The sequence below is a fragment of the Ceratotherium simum genome, chromosome 7 (assembly GCF_057802395.1).
Source record: "Ceratotherium simum simum isolate JZ-2026a chromosome 7, ASM5780239v1, whole genome shotgun sequence".
Classification (NCBI taxonomy): Eukaryota; Metazoa; Chordata; class Mammalia; order Perissodactyla; family Rhinocerotidae; genus Ceratotherium; species Ceratotherium simum.
Window position 1 is genome coordinate 25,757,798 of NC_141906.1, and position 17,835 is coordinate 25,775,632.

At 36.7% G+C, this 17,835-nt stretch overlaps 2 protein-coding genes across 2 annotated transcripts; both read right to left on the minus strand.

Annotated features, from left to right (window-relative positions):
- Window positions 1-4,633: 4,633 nt before the first annotated feature.
- LOC101395566 (olfactory receptor 51J1-like) lies at window positions 4,634-5,587 on the minus strand. Its single transcript, XM_004443744.2, has one exon. The coding sequence runs from the start codon at window positions 5,585-5,587 to the stop codon at window positions 4,634-4,636; it is 954 nt and encodes a 317-aa protein (XP_004443801.2).
- Window positions 5,588-16,897: 11,310 nt separating this feature from the next.
- On the minus strand, window positions 16,898-17,835 carry LOC101395825 (olfactory receptor 51I1-like). Its single transcript, XM_004443745.2, is given in 2 exon segments — window positions 16,898-17,664; window positions 17,667-17,835. Coding segments are annotated over 2 exon segments (936 nt in total).

Sequence of the window (17,835 nt, forward strand, 5' to 3'; positions counted from 1 at the left end):
AGCTTACTTTATCTGATTTTAGCGTAGCTATTCCTGGTTTCTTTTAGTTGGTGATTACATGGAATATCTTTTTAAACATCTTTACTTAAAATGATTCTGTGTCCTTATATTTTAAATAATTTTTAAAAGAAGCTCATATATTTTTAGTTCTATATGACAATATTTGTTTTTGTTTTTGTTTTGGTGAGAAATATTGGCCCTGAGCTGACATCTGTGCCAATCTTCCTCTATTTTGTATGTGGCACGCTACCAAATCATGCCTTGATGAGCAATGTGTAGGTCCACGCCCGGGATCCGAACCCGTGTTCCCCGGGCTGCCAAAGCAGAGCATGCAAACTTAACCACTATGCCACCATGCTGGCCCCGACAATATTTGGCTTTTAATTGGAGTATTATCCATTGATTTTTAATAAATTAAATTATTTGAATGCATTTAAATTTAGCATCTTACTATTTTAAAAAATTTTTTATACTCTTATCTCATATCCGGCTTTGTTTTAGATTATTTATTATGTTTTATCATTATATTTTTCTTTATATAAGATTTTGGTTAAATAATATTTTGCTATTCTTTTATTAATCATCATAGAGATTAAAATATGCATCTTTCACTTACCAAGTATGTGGACTGAATGTTTGTGTCCCCAAATTCGCATGTTGAAGCTCTAACCCCCAAGGCGATGGTATTTGGAAGTGGGTCTTTTGGGAGGTAACTTGAATTAGATGAAGTCATGAGGGTAAGACCCCTGTTTTCCAGTTACTGTCCTTTTGAAAAGAGGAAGAGGAATCAGACTTCTCTCTCCACTATGTGAGCACACAGCTAGAAGGTGTCTATCTGGAAGCCTTTTGGTGATAAGTATTTTATTTTTGGTAATTTAAGAATACAAAATATTATATTTCTTTTATACTGTCGATCTTTATTTATATTTACCCAAGTATTGTTCTTTATTGCTTCTTGCCATCCCATACTCTATTGAATGATTGCCCTTTAAATTTCCATTGGTGATGGATTCTGTGTTTATTTTGCCTCTATTATTGAATGATATAATTTCTGTATATAGAATACTTGCTGACATTTATTTTCTTTCAGAAGTTTGGTGACATCACTCCCTTGTCTTTTTTATTTCCATTGTTTCTTGTTAGCACATCAGAAAGAGAGTCATTATTCTTTTTACTGAAAAATTGATGGATAGATGGCAATATCTTCTCTTTTCCTCTAATTTTAACATGTTCTCTTTAATTTTTTCTTTCCGCTATATGATTTTGAACTTCCTTGGTGTGTTTTGTTTTTTGCTTTGTATTTATCCTTCTCAGATAAATCTTGAATCTTTGGCTTATGTTTTATTACATTTGGAAAATATTTATGTTATTACATTCAAATATTGCTTTTTGCTCCATGATACTCTCCTTCTGTGGCTCCAATTACACATATATTTGATCTTTCCAGCAAATATCAAATGTTCTTTAAGATATTTATTTATTTATTTATTTATTATGCTTTAGCCTTTCACCTCTCTAGAGATGAAAAGGTGAAAATTATCTACAGTCTGGATATAGCCAAAGTTATTTTTCAAATATTTTGAGTCTTTCTTCAGTTGTGTCGAATATGATTAAACCTATCCATTTAGTCTTTAATTTCAGTAATTTTTCAGTATTTCCATTTTTTTTAATAGTTTCAAATTTGTTGCTTAAATTTTATACTTCGAAATTTAAGTTCTTGGCTATATTAATCAAAATTATTTTAATGTCTGTGCATGCTAACCCCAATAGCTTGATCTTCTTTAAATATAATCCTTTTTCCTCTTTTCCTTTTTTTCTTGGTTTTTGTTCACTTCTTGTATTTTCCATTCCTGGTTAGATTTTAATGAAGGTCTTGATAAATTGTAAGGATAATTTGAGATCTTGGCTAATATCATCCTGCTGAGATGATCTCATTTTACTTCTTATTAGAGTGACCAGCCATCCTAATTTGTGGCTAAGGGGTTTCCCAGGATGGGTATTTTCTGAGATAGAGCTAAGAAAGTCCTGGAAAAACTGGGATGGTGGTCACCCTAATTCTTACAGACAGAGTAGTAAAATTAAGTAATGAGTTGATTTAAAAAACCTACGTTAGGCTAGCCTATTTCTAATCTTCCCTACCTCCAATATGTAAATTTTCTGGAATCCAAATTTATGCCTAGATATTTCCAGACCCCCTCATCTATGGGGATCCTTGTGTTTCAAGTTTTGTCCCTCCATACTCCAGCCCTTTGAGACTGCTCTAAGCTCTTCTTATTTTGTCAGCTATTACTTTTGAAGTGACAAATTTCTTAAGGGGAAAAATGGTACCAAACATCAGGCTCACTTGTCTGTGTTTTCTTTGTCTTAGGAGTCTTGGCCTTTACATCCTCATTGCATTGGATGCTGTCTGAAGTCATTTACAAAATATATCTCTAACTTTTCTAATTGTTCTTAGAAGGAGGATTGGTCTGAAGCAAACTAATATTCCTTTGACAAATGTGGAAATGCTTATAACATTTCATGCATTTTTCTCAAGTGTTCTAATTCATAATTTAGCTTCATGCCTATCTGAATATAATGATATATCATTTTGTCCTTTTGAGGACATAAAAGATCAAGATAGTTTCAAAAGGTCTAAATTTTAAGTTAGAATATTAAATATAATGGCAGAAAACAATGGAGCCAAATTTGATATTTTCCCATAGAGTCACACTGGATTCTGCTTATTGTTCAATTTCGTAGACACTCAGAGACTTCGTTTCACTGTGTGATTTTCTCGAATTTTGTCTGATCTTGAGGTTATCTCTGAGATAGGACTTCTGGAAATTAGAGTGATAAAGATTGGAAAGAATGAAGCTAGACGGTACATTATGTATGGAGTCCTTTCTAGAATGGAGCTAATAGGTATCCATTAAATAAACCACGATCTGACAAACAATACATTTATAATCTCAATGTCTTGATGGTCTTAAGTTTAGGAGTAAACATATTTAAGAAGCCTGAGGATTCATCACGCAATCTTAGAGATAAAAGAAAAGTTGGTGCCTAAGATTCTAGTTTTATGTCAAGCCACCTGACAACCTGGTAAGATTTCTTCCTGTACCTCTGTATCTATAGGATATCTTTCTCCAGACATTCTAAAGATATCCTCTCTTCTCTTTTCCTCCCAGGGAATTAACACTGTCTCATTTCCCTGGTCGACTATGGGATGGCCCTTCCTGTGGGTTTACCTACTTGGTTTCACCTGATATTTCGAAGTTATAGTTCTCTGCTGAGTTCTATCAGCTCTCATTGGGCTATAAATGCAGGGTACAATTATAGGCAACTTAAGATCCCTGGGTCAGACTCTATGGAAACTGGGTATCTGGAAACCTGGAGGTAGAGTCACAGAATTAACTTTTATAAAAATCTTTGACCACTTTGTCATCTCTGCAATGCACAATGCAAGCAAACCATTTAAAATTCACATTAAAAAGCTATATTTGCATGTGAGAGTTTCAGAAGGTTTATTTTAAAGTGGTTCTCAGCATCATTCCAGGAGGTACAAAGTAGAGTAGAGACAAAGGTAGAAAAAAAACCTGTTTTTAAGCTCCTTGAGGGAAGAGATCTTGTCTCTTTTGTAACCACTTTATCTCTAGGGCCTAGATTTGTGCCTGACCCATTGATTGTGCTCAATTAATGCTATTTGACTGACTACTTAGAGAATCCAAGGAGCTGAAGTTCTCGCTTAGTTGACAGTACAGTTTAGAGGTTAATAGCTTAGACTTTGGAGTTTGACCCAACTGGATTGCAATGCTAGCTCTTGGGTATATAGGTTTGAATAATATGTTTACTATATCTAAGCCCCAGTTTTTTATCTGAAAAAATATAATAATTGCATTAATCCTACTTCATTCATAAGTTGTGGGAAGTGATTGAAATGAGAAATATAAAGTGCCTAGAATACATTTGGATCTCAAAAGTCTTAGTTTTTTTCCCTGGAAATATAAATGTAAAATTTTTACATTATTTTAAATGTCTGCAAAGGAATATCCAATCAGTCAGAAAATATTAATGTCCACAAAGGGAATGCTTGCCTTTTCGAAAGATTCTGCATCTTGGGTGGAAGACCTTCAGAATTTTGCATAATGAACAATATTTTTAATCTTTGGATCTCCCAATGTGGAGTCTTGATGAAGTTGAGTGAATGCCACATCAGAGCTGGTACTGGAAGCCTCTTGGGAGCCAGCTAGTATGTCCTCCTGCTATTGAGGTACCAAGAACTCAAGAGAATGTAATTCATTTTAATTCCACTTCCCCTAGAACAGAAGGCTCAATAGATTTCCCAGGACACCTTTCAACTCCTGATTACGTTTACCTATGGGGAGTGCTATGTTTTCATAAACAATTCTTCCAGCTATGTAAAGTAATGGAAAACCTCATGTCACACAACATATTTTAAAATAACTTCAATTCTTTATAGTGTTCTGTCACACATAATCCATCCCCACTTGCACCCCCACTCCAGTTCACTGCTAGATTATAGAGAACTTCCTTTTAGATAACATAATTTAAGGTAACATCATTTGCATAACAGACAAGCAAGGACCACTTGTGATTACAGAACAAAGTCCTTTCCTACTTTGTCCTTTGTCTAAATTGCGGCTCTCTTCTCTGATAGCATTCGGACAATGCCATGACGGATCTCCTTGGTCTTAATGCTGTAGACAATGGGGTTGACAACAGGTGAAAAGAAGAGGTAAGCACTGGCCATCATAGCATGCAGCAAAGGGGACACATGGAGTCCAAAGCGGTACACTATAGATAAGCCAATCATAGGCACATAGTAAGCGAGCACAGCACAGATATGTGAGCCACATGTGTTGAATGCCTTCCTTTGCCCCTTCTCAGTGGCGATACACAGCACAGTGTGGAGTGTGAACCCATAGGACACCACAATGAGTAATGAATCTAGCCCAAAAGTGGAGATAACAATGAAAAGCCCATAGATATTGTTGAATGAAATGTCCCCACAAGGTAGATGGATAAGATTGGGGTGGAGGCAATAAGAATGTGAGAGGGTATTATGGCCACAGAAGGGCAGGCGCCTTAAGAGCATGGGCAATGGGGCCATGAGCATAATGCTTTTCAACCCAATGAAAGCCCCTGTGCGAAAGATACGGGGCAAGGTTAGGATGGCTGTGTAGTGCAATGGGCTGTGGATGGCTACAAATCGGTCCACAGACATAGCCAGCAACACAGCTGATTCCATAATGGAGAAAGAATGGATGAAGAACATCTGAAGAAGACATGCATCAAAACTAATCTCAGTGGTGCCAAAAAGAAAGATGCCTAGTACTGTAGGCAGAGTGGATGCAGAGACACCAACCTCAACCAGTGCCAACATAGCAAGAAAGAGGTACATGGGCTGGTGTAGGGCAGCGTCTGTTCTGATGACATGAAGAATGCTGCCATTCCCAAGGAAGATGATAATGTACATCAAGCAGAAAGGGATTGATATCCAGATGTGCTCTGCCTCCAGCCCTGGGATGCCAACCAGAATGAACGTTGTAGGTAAGAATTCCAAAGAGCTATTGGAGTTCTTCATGTTGAAACCTCATCCCGTGGAATCAGTGCTCCCTTGAAAGTTAGAAACAATCTAGTGAGATGTCATCACAATGGAAAAAGATCCCTGGACACTGAGGAAGAGGAAGAGGAAAACAAAGCTCACAGATTTAGATAGCCAAAGTCTCATGCCTGAAAATTGACAAATGACCACCATCAGGAAATTCCTGGTATTAAGGGAGTTACAGTCTCCATCAGAGGAAATTTCAAGGCTGATAGAAAATTATCACTGTAAACTGAAGTTCACCTTGGATCTGCTAAGGAAGAAATGGCTGCCTTTACTTGGTGTGGAGATGCCTGGCCCTAGAAAGCTGCTGGGGAGACAGGCATGTGTAGGCAATGTCAGCATAAGATATGAACTAAGGTCAGAAATGGGTGAGAGATAATATTGGTAAATATATGGATATAAGGCAAATAGCACACTAAATAAAAACAGCTAAATATACCTGATGAATGAGTATAGCTATATGGATAATTGAGGTCCAAAGCAAGGCTGAGAAGTGAGAGTGACCAGACCCTGGAGCAAGTGACTGGAAAATTAAACTAGAAAAGAATGTAGTTTGGACCCACACTGGGTTTAGCTGTTCTGGGCTTTGAAAAGACTAGGAAGCAACTGGAAAGATTATGTGTGAATGACAGAATGAGGCAGGAACCAAGGCTGGTGGATTTGTACGCAGACTTTAAGGCTCATGAAAATATTCTGTGATGGTGATATTTACAACCTCTTGACTCACAGTCCCAAAGACAACCTACCTGATCCACTGGGACTTCTTTCTGGCTCAGACACACCTCTGAATACACTGCAACAACAACACTGGGACCCTAAACAGACTTTCAAGGAAGGTTCTCCTGGACAGAAGAGGAAGGCAACAGAGAGGAGGAGAAAACCACGTCCATAAATTGGGTATGTTTTAAGCTGAGCACTGATTCGGCCAGCACAAGAATAACAATAAAATCTTGGACTGACAGAGTAGGAAGGACCTCTGAAGGTATTTTTCAACTCATTCACTCACACACACACACACACACACACACAAACATATGCTCATGTACTTGCACATGCACGTATTTCCTCACTTGCTGATGTCTTGTCAGCATCTTCTCTGATGAGAACTCTCAACTCAGCCAGTGCTCAACTTACAGGGGCCTCACTACCACATGCTGGTTATTATTAAGTTCTTTGCAGGTTAAGGAGATACTCATTCAATGATTCAACTCATTCAATGATTCAACTCATTCATGATTAGAAATTAACACATCAATGGTTGATTCACAATTTCGTTAGCTTACCAAGATGGTGGAGTTAACTACTACAAGCACACTAGTTATATAGTATTTTGTGGGAGAAGGACATACAGACATAGTTAAGTTTGTACAGATCCCATTAGACAACTGGATTTACAATAAATTTTTTAAATAAGAAATGGACAAAGCTAGCTTTCTTTTCAGAATCAAAAAGTAGAACAAATGGGAAAATTATGGTATTTAACCTTCGCAAGTTTGAGCCTCCACAAAGAAGGCAACCAAGTTTTACATTTTTAACAGCCTTTTTACATAAACTCTATCTTCTCTTAGTTCCAAGTTTTATCTTCATTCCCAATTATTCCAATTCTATCGTTATTTGAAAAGAAAAGCCTTCCTAGTTATTATCAGAAACTACTATTTGGCTTACCCCTCCACTACTCAGCAAACAACAGAGAGGATGCACATCTGTAACCAATCCGCCCTTCTTTATGCCGTGCACCATACACGACCCTGGCCCTACTCAGAAAATCTCTTCAATTTTCACCCACAGGTCAAAGAACACATCTACAAATATTCAAATACAGTCATCACACACCCTGGAGTCTTCTCTCTAATCTAGTTACAATTATGTTACGTGCTACAAAAGAAAAGTTCAAGACACAATGGGAGGGACCTAGGGGAAAAACCTAATTTATTCTTAAAAATCAGGAAAATTTTTCCTTGGAAAGTGATATTTAAACTGAGACCTGAGGAATTAGTAGAATTTTTCCAAGCTAAATGAAGAAGATGGGCATAATGTCATGCAGAAAATAATTACTATGCAGTGGGTATATAAGACTTCACTTTGACAAGAACTAAAAGAAAACAGGGAGAAAATGAAATTTGTTAATGGATATTACAATTGTTGATTTTTTGGTAGTTTTTACTTCCTTGAAATCATGATAGGAAAAAATGGGAAAAAAAAAAAAAAAAAGGCTATTGCCTGCCTAAATTAAATACAAGATTCCTGTGTACCTATCATAGTCTGATGCAGTTTACCTCAGCAAATATTAGCTTAGGAAAAACTTTGTGCTGGGGATTGTGCTAAAATTTAGGTAGGGAAATTTTGAGACAAATTATTGACCTTAAGGAATGATCACATACGTCAGAACTTGACATGGCTGAGAGACTTGGGGGACACTTCTGTTTCTCATTTGTTAGGGGGAACATATGTTCTTGCCTCACCTCCAAAAGCCCAACGTATCTTTCTTAACACTTTAAATGGAGCAAATATTGCCCTGCCTGTGGGTTGAGCAGTTGTTCCTCCTCTGTGTGTCCTCACCGCACCCTTGATCCTTTTGCACCCCAGTTCTTGCGTAAACCACCTACGATGACCTGATGTTGGAAGGGACAAATCTTGAGGGATACCTGAAACTCAAGTCTCCTTTCTCTATTCTCAGCAATCTCCTCTGCCTTTCTATCCTCTTTTCTGTGTTTTTTTTTTTTTTTCCCTATTCTTTTTCCTTTTTTGTATCCTTCCCATCTTCAACCTCCAATGTCTCCCCAGCCAATCAGGGCTCAGGTGTCCTTCAAAATTATCTTAAAAAGCAATCATTGCCCTGAGTTTAGGATTTGTATTACAAGAGCATTTCAGGATTGGGAAAGGAAAAAAGGGACTATTTAGTTTCTAGCCTACTGTAATAGGACACAACAAATCAGCAGAAAGAAGAGAATGTGATGCAATGTATACTCCATCCCTGGAAGTAGATGGAATTGGAGGTGAATGCTATGTGCAGTATAACCATACCTACTTAAGCTTTATGAAGCTCCGTTTCTTTGTTTTTAGATAGAGATAAGAGATAAAGATAGAGATAAAGATAGAGATGTTGATACCTATCTCAGAGAGTGGCTCTGAGTGTTTAATATGAGCCTTTAGCAACCAGTGAATACTAGTATCTCCCCACTCTTTCTGCCTCCTCTCTCAGGCATGCTCAGAAGGGGTCACTCAAAGTCAGATTGTCCTCAAATTCCTATTAGTAATGATCTTTCCTTGTCATTGCCTCACTAGCACTCAGATCACAACTGTGAGGAAAACAGGGACACAAGGACTTTTCATTTAACAGATGAGCATATAAAGAATATACAGGCACTGAATAACTAACTTAAGATGGTATGATGGAAAAACTATTTCTAGAATCCATGGCATTCTCTGATGTTTTTGTTTTGTTCTTCACCTGCCGTCAAGTTTAGGAAAATCTTCCTCTCATTCCGTCACATAGGTTCAGGAAGCTAGGGGGATGACTATTGACTAGGGATGAATCTAAAGGTCTAATTGTGGGGTAGAGTTGGGACTCCTTCTGAAAGCTGCTTCAGGAGGCAGGACTGATAGATCATGGGCTTGAACACTCACCACAAGCAGAACTGACCTTTGAGCATCAAGTGGGACTGTGGAAGCTCACTTCAGCAAGTCCCTGCCATCTTGGCATTAACATCTCCCTAGTCCTAGGGCTGGAATGCTGCCTTCCTTTTTGTAACCTGATCAGGTCAAGGAAGTGGAGGAATAGAGAGGGACTTGTCTTCGCTAAGGAGCAATTATCCAGGTAATTACATCACCCCTTCTCAATGTCCAGGGACCTATAAGGGAAAGATGCAAAGATATAGAGTCAGCATCTCTGTGCAATGAGTGTAATAATAGTGTGTACCTCCTATGAGAATGAGATAATTGATATATGTAAATTGCTTAGAAATTTTGTGGCTCATAATTAATGTACTATAGTGGTTAGCTAATATGATAGTTATTATAGGACAATTGTGTCCTGGAGAAATAATATATTAATCTACTATGTTCACCAACTATCACTTTTATAAAGAGGCATTTAACAAGTAATGAGCAGGGCACAGATTGTTGGTATCCAGAGAACATCAAGGGTGTTTAATATCAGGAGATGACAGAATCCAAGTGGTTAAGCTCCTGTGAGAAAAAAGTTAAAGACTGAATTGGGAGCAGGGGAGGGGGAGACTGATCAGAAGATATGATAACTAGGGCTTTGCAGCATAAGGTGACTAGACAGAGCTAGCAGAAAGTGAGCATTTCCAGAAACCAATGTTAAAGAGAATTTAAAATAGCTAAAACAAGCAGTTTTTATTATTTGTAAATTACCTGTTTGTTGGCTAATTTTCTGATTAATAAGAGAAATAAAAAAAGGAAAAGATTTGGCTTGAAAATCCACCATGACACATTTATAGGATTTTTTAAACTTGTTTTGAAAATATGCTTTTTTCTGCTGTTGATTTAACAAGAAAGAAGAGAGCTTTGCATAATCAGTGAGGAGATACTTTAAATAATAAGTTATGTGGGTAGATTGGATCCAGATATATGTGAAGTCATTAATGAGCTGAAAGACTTGGAGAAAATGGAGGGATTAAGTGAGAGATGGCCTTAATAAAGTAAAAAAAAATCTAGTGTGAATAAGATGGTGAGGGAACTTTGGAGAAAATATCTATGATCAGAACATGGGATACTAGAGATTAACAACAGAAGAGAAGTACTTCCGGCTGATGGGGAGATGCAGGATATGGCCATGGAGTGAGCAGCCAAAGTAAAATCAAATTAAACTTCTTCGAAATTGAAGAAGATCAGAAGCTGTGATGTTAGTAAGGTCGTTAAATGGATGACGCATATGGACACTAAGCTGAATATGGGATGTTGGTATATTTTTCCCCAGATGTCAATGTACATTTAGCAAAAATGTACAAATAAAGGAGATTGTCAGTTTCCATTATAAACTGAGATTGTGTTCTGGGAGACCTTTGGACAAATTTCCCTTCATTAATTTTCAGCACCCTTAACACTTGTTATACATTTAATGATCTTGAAAAAAATATGAAAATTAGAGTTTGTGTTTATTAACTATTGTTCTCAAGTGAGTCATACCAAGGACACCTCACACCTTTCTCAGAAAGACATAATTTATATCATTCTAACTAATGGAACAGGAAACATTTGCAATCTTTCCACGCAAAGTATTTGTCCAGAAATTTTTTTCAGCTGTGCAGCAATTTTTATATTAAACTATTGCTGAGGAAAATATACTTTATATGGGAACATTGAGATGAAATTGTGTTTTAAAAAATGAAGGATGTAATTTTCTGCTACTGAAAAAACAGGAATTATATAATTTGTACTTCAAATAAGACTAGGATACTGGAGTATCAAACATAGCATACTTTTGTAATTCCACATCTCATATGAAGTTTTTTCATAATAAATGGAAACAAGGAAAATCCCAATACACCATATATGGAAAAACACACTACATATATTTTAGTTTACTCTATCACAAATGCACTTGCACTATGTGTGTAGAACTTAATGTTACATAAATTTTATGCATTTTGAGATAAACATTTAGTTATGCATTTTCTTTCCCGGTTTAGCCAAAATAATTTATCTATCTGTCTATCTATCTATAAGATATAAGCTTCTTTAGAGAAAAATGCTGTTTAATTTTTCTTGTCTTTTTGAAAGACTGTAGTTTTACTTTTTGACAACAATGAAAATACCAGCAATGGGACTATAGTGAGATATGTCACCTAGAGGGAGAAATCACGTCTTTCATAAAGTTGACCCATGGGCTTAATGTGTGATAGATCAAAGCGAAACAAACTTAACTAAACTAAAACTAAAACAACGAGAACAACAACAAAAAAAAAAACAATTAAAAAAACCACAATGTTAGTTTCTAGTTATACGATATTTGTTTTAGGTTTAGTAGATTATTCCCACACATGAAGAATTTATGATTTCTTATTTTTTCCAGAACTCTGTATTAGTATAAATTTCCCTCAATTTTTAAAACAATTTAAACATATTTTGACATGTCATTAACATTTTCCATCCGTGTTTCATATAATGTAAAATATGTCTTAAATGCCCACAAATTTAAGTTTGTTCTTGGAGGACAGGGGAACTTGCCCTTTCAGCCTAGATCAAAAAAATTAATGAAGCTGTCGCATTGATGTCACCACTGCCAATCACCTCTGCATCAAGAGAATTATAAAAGAGATTAGAATAGCTCATTTCCCTCCCCTTTAATGTAAATACTCAGATGTGTGCCAAACTCTCTGTGCTTGTTTCTAAAAATTGAAGGATGTAGATCTGATTGAATTTACAGAGGAGGAATTTTTTTAAGTAGAGGACTGGAAATAACGTGAATGTGCAATTTTGTTTACTAGGACATTAAGTAGAGAATTAAGAGATAGGACAAAAACAACCATTTAAATGTTGTTTAGGGCTCCTGATGTACACAACTTTCTATTTATTAAAAGTTAAATTACACATTAGGTATAGCCTAGAGGGAAATCACCCCTGATTCTTAGCAAGCACTTAATGTAATACATCCTGATACCTAGTAAATGTGTCTTTGGAACAGAGAAAATGCCCTTGGTTTTCAGTCTAACTGGTAGTATAGACATGTCTTGGACTGAGAAAATGATCAAGTATGCAATGCTTGTTTAAAATCCATTGGCTTGTTGGATGTTGAGTAAATAGGCTCAATTCATATTCTCACTCATGACCACTTTGGAAACCAGCCATGATTCAAAGACAAAAACTATGCTAGACTCTTTCTGATGTCTAAATTAAAACCTATTTTAATAATAGGTTTCATCAATATTGGAAGACATTCCTCTTGTTTTGCCATCGCAATAAAAAGGTTCTCTACATATAACCCAAATATACTTGGTATGACAGTTTGCTCATCTTCTATTTTCCAAGAAGAGAAAATTTTAATATCATATAAAACTTAGTATAACAGCTTGCTCATCTTCTATTTTCCAAGAAGAGAAAATTTTAATATCATACAGAAAATTTTTCTTGCACAATTACGAAACTTTTTTTACCTATTTCTCAGTCTTTAAGGTGAGTAATAAAAAACATTTTAATAAATGTTGAATATGGATATGTAATGAGTCCAAGCAACTCCAAGAATATAGAAAGCTTAAAGTATATTATATTATATGTATCAGATTTAGATTAGAATTTTGAAGTGACCTGGTTCTTTATTTAATCAGTAGATGGATGGTATTAAAAGAAAAGTCACTTTGATTAGAAACAAAATCTAAATATAGCTTGATGCAGTAAAAAGTAATCTATATCTCTTTTTGTTGACCATTAATCTATATTAGCATTTTGGTATCACCTAGTTTGTGGGGTGGGGTAGAATATTTCAAAGAGAAAGAGATTGGCCTCAGGGTATTAGATATGAACTTATGTCGTCCCAGGAAATCCCATTAAGTAAATCTATATGTCCCAAAACCTCTTGGGACCATGCCATCCCTTCTTCAGGGATGCTTGATTTCTTTTTGAGGTATTTTATGTTAATGATACTGTTGTTTTCTCTACCCAGGAAAAACTAGCTCTATTTCTATTCCATTCTACTTTCTCTTTTGCTATAGGGCCTTCATTTTTTTCATGTGAAAGAGAACATTTTTCTCTTACTCCTCCTTCATTCACGATAGCTCATAAATCAGCAGTGGTGACAAAAGCCATGCAGGAGTATGAATACCAAATAGGCATCGCTACAGTCCGAAATGATCCAGGAATGCAAAACCCAAAGGTCCTCTCTAGTCTGATAACCCCTAGCCCTTTTTCAGTACTAAAAGCAAAATGCTATTGCATTTCTCTTGAATTTTGATGCTCTAGGTATTGGGGTGGATTGCAGATGGAGAAAGAGAAAAATGCATCAACAGTGGCATTCTACAGGAGTAGAGACGCTGCACAGATTGTCAAAAGTAGTACAACTGGAAGAAAATGATCATTGACATTAAATACAAGAGTACATAGACATGATGAGAGTCTTCTGCCCAATTGTCACAGACAAAATGTCTAGTATTGTGCAAAAAATCAATATGTAGGGATCACCATGAGCAATGAGTCCAGCCTGTAGGTAGAGGTGACTACAAACAGTAGATAACAGGTGCCAATGGAAAAGTTCATATGGATATCTTCCATAAAGGTAAGTAGGAACAGGAACATCAAATACCTGAGTCTCAAAGACAATATCCATTCAATAATGCAGGGAAATGTTGGCATAATTGAGCAGAAGAGTGGGTTAAGGAATGCCAAAAAGTGATCCACTGAAATAACCATCAGAATAACTAAGCCCTGGGAGTCAAAGAGTATCTAGAGAACCCCTAGAAGAAATGTATATCAGCACTGATCCTAGTATGCTACAGAGGAAATTATCTGGCAAGGTAAGAAGTAAGTTGGGAAAAGTATCTTGATCGCACTGAGTGGCAAAATATTCAGGATGAGGAATGTGAATTTATATACGGCATGTTCAGTCTAAGTGAGGTGAAGAAAATTATGGTGTACATCAGACAGAAGTGTCTGTAGATCCATAACGTGCTCTTCCAATACCTGGATGAATGGTTCAGGTGAGATCTCCACAAATTTATTGGGGTAAGATCATCTTGCAAGACAAGTGTACGAATGAATATTTGAAACAAATTAGAGGTATATAATGATCATTGAGTTATGAGCCGCTAATCAAAACTACATCTTCAGAGTAGAGTGTGGCACAGGAAGCCTGTAGATTGTGGAAGGGAAAGACGGGCATAGTTTTTTCTCCTACGGCTCTCTCTGAAGCTCCCTATTCTGTGCTAGGGAGGAACATATATACACCACGAAATGCTAAACTGAATACCAGTATGCTTGAGAAAGCGAGAAACGAGCCACAGTGGTAGCAGTCATCAGATTCAGTCTCTTCCCCAAAGAGAGGTACTATTGGGTGTGGCAGAGATGCAACAGCAAGAATGATGACTAGGCAGAATGGATATGTTTATGAAGGAAAAAAGTAGAATTGTGAGCAACATGGAGATACTCCCACGAGAAAAATAAAGAAACTATGTGTATGAAAGCTTCTAAAAAAATAATTTAAAAAAAAATAAGAAAAAAGAAACCCATTTTCAAAACTTCACTCCGTGTTAGTCTTCACTGCATTTTGAAGCAGATTCTCAAGGCGTTTAAGCATGAGGAATTTTAAATCATAGATATATAAGTGAATTCAACTCTATTTTCATGATCTATCATCCTTTGTATAATGTGAAAAATCCAGCTTATAGGGCTGTGAAGATTCATAAAATATATCAAAAGATTTATAACTTTGGTAATACCCTCACATATCCCCTTCTTATTTCCAAACTTCTTTCCCAAATGTAGTCTCATATTTCACATACTATATCTAAAATATTACCATAGATTTTCCATATAGGGTTAAGATTAAAACATGCGTATGTTTTCCCAAGGGTCTCCAAATGTCGCTGGGAATGTTTAACTTCAGCACATGTATGGGGCTGAGCATGTGTTTTGTATTAACACCATTAATGTTTTACTGAGAAGTTGAAGGGCTTAGTATTTGCCAAGAGCATATTCTTTTGGCTTTAGAATGAGAACCTGAAAAAAGTCAGACAGGGAAAAAAATGCAGTCAATATAGAAACAAAGGGGAGAGAAAAAGTAAATGATATACACAGTGTCATCAAATTGGGTTAATACAGAAGAAATGGGGTGAAATAAACATAAGGGCAAGGAATTATGTGTATACCTGTATTAATTCATTCAATAATTCATTTATTCACTCACCAAATATTTATTAAGTAGCTAGATTATGCTAGACTGTATAGGAGTCACTGAGTGTATGTAGTAAACAAAAGAGACACAGTCCATGCCTTCTAGAACTTAAAAAGGACTGAGCTAGAGAGAAAATAAAAAAATAAAACATACACAGACAATTACTCGATTACAATTGTTATGTGTGGTATGACAGAAATGACAAGAAGCAAAAAAGTGCTAATAGAATGCATAGTGGAATAGAGGGGGCCAGGGGACAACTAGTCTTGATAGTCACTGAAGGTTACAGCGACTATCAAGGAGAAAGGGACAATGTAAATAGAGACAATGTAAATCCAAGGAAAACAAGGCTCTCAATAAATTTGCCCCTCTCATGTCACCCTAGTAACATTCAGTCTGCAATGATTTCAACTCAGCACAACTTCTGAAACCTCACATTTCAAATTTACCAGCTGACTGAGGATATCTAGCATTAGCAAACTTATCCTCTCTGCTTTCCACTTCATCATCTCACTGTATATGAACAATAAATTCTTCCAATAAGGTCTTTATGGGAGGAATTGCTGTTATTCCTCAAAGTCAGCATTCCTCAAGAACCTTACAGAATCCTGATTAACAAAACTCTTCCCTCTGGGCTTATCATCAATGTAGTTTCTCAGTTATAGGGCTTTGCTCTTAGTACTTTGTTTGCTTCTAATTGTCACAAGTATTGAACTGGTTTTCACTATAAATATAAATATAAATATAGGTCTAACTTTATATATGTTTTTTATAATAGAATCAAGTGTTGAATGTATTATATTTGAAATTTTTTAAACAATACATATAAAATGAGAATTCCTTTTGTTCCTCTCTTCACTGTCACGGACTTCTCCAAAAGAGTCATTTTTGTTACCAATTTAGTGTGTTTTTGCACACATAAACAAATTGATATATTTATGTGTTTAAATTGTTTTACAAAAAGTGATATGTATATATATTTTTTTCTGCTATTTCTTGCTTTAGTCTTGTAAACCTATCAATCTGGATCAACTGTTTACCTACTGTGGCCAGTTAGTGGATTTTTTTTAATCTTATGTCAAGAAGTGAAAATTCTTATTCAAATTCAACTCTCTTATTCACTTCTTATTCAAGTGACCATGAACAAACATGTGAGTATAAATCTAGGGATGTGCTAAGAATTGGAGTTTCTGGGTTAAAGAGCATGTTCATTTTAAGTTGACACAAACAACAAAATAGCAGACAAAATACTATACTATACTAATACAGATTACAACGTATAGTACATGAAAATGTGTGTTCTCCATACATTCAGTAACATGCAGCATCATTGAGCATTCTAATTTTGACCAGGTGATGAGCATTCCCTCCCTCCCAGACCACCTTTGGTGATGAAACTGACTGGCTTGAGGGTAACCACTTCATAGGCCCTAATCCCCTTAACATTTACTTTGAGGAAAGAGTTGGATTATTTCCTGGGGAATCTGCTTAGTCTTAACAATGTAGATGGTGGGATTGAGCACAGGAGGCACCAGAAGATAGACATTGGCTAGGAGTAGACGGAGAGCTGGTGCAGCATGCTTCATGAAGCGGTGCACCAGAGCCATGCTAATCACGGGCACATAGAACACAAGGACTGCACAGATATGTGATACACATGTGTTGAGGGCCTTCTGCCGTCCCTCCCCAGAGGTAATGCCCAGCACTGTGTAGACGATCAGCACATAAGAGATGATGATGAGCAGCGAGTCCAGCCCAAAAGTAGAAGTAACAATGCAGAGCCCCAGAATGCTGTTGGGACGAGTGTCCCCACAGGGCAGCTGGATTAGATCTGAGTGAAAACAAAAGGAGTGGGGGAGGACGTTGTGTCCACAGAAGGGAAGATGCTTCAGGAGAAAGGGCAGTGGGAACATGAGCATCACACTCTTCAGTCCAAGTGCAGCTCCAGTACCAGCAATACAGGGAAGAGTCAGGATGGCCGTGTACCGCAGTGGGTTGTAGATGGCCACAAAGTGGTCCACAGACATGGCCAGCAGAACTCCAGACTCCATGATGGAAAATGAATGTATGGAGAACATCTGCAAAAGGCAGGCTTCAAAGTAGATCTCACTGGCACCAAAAAGGAAGATGTCCATCACAGTGGGCAGTGTAGAAGCAGAGACACCAAGCTCTGCAAAGGCCTGCAAAGCTAAGAATAGGTACATCAGTGGTGCAGAGAGGTATTTTTCTTGATCACTGTGAGGATCAAACTATTGCCCACAAGAGCGACAAGATACATGAAGCAGAACAGGAAGATAAAACAAGGGTACAGGGCCTCTAGACCAGGGACACCAGTCAGTAGAAAATATTTTGGGGTGAATTGACTGCTGTTGAACAT

Bases quoted from the DNA above. Each gene is read 5' to 3' on its own strand.
- LOC101395566 (XM_004443744.2), bottom strand. From the start codon at position 5,587: ATGAAGAACTCCAATAGCTCTTTGGAATTCTTACCTACAACGTTCATT.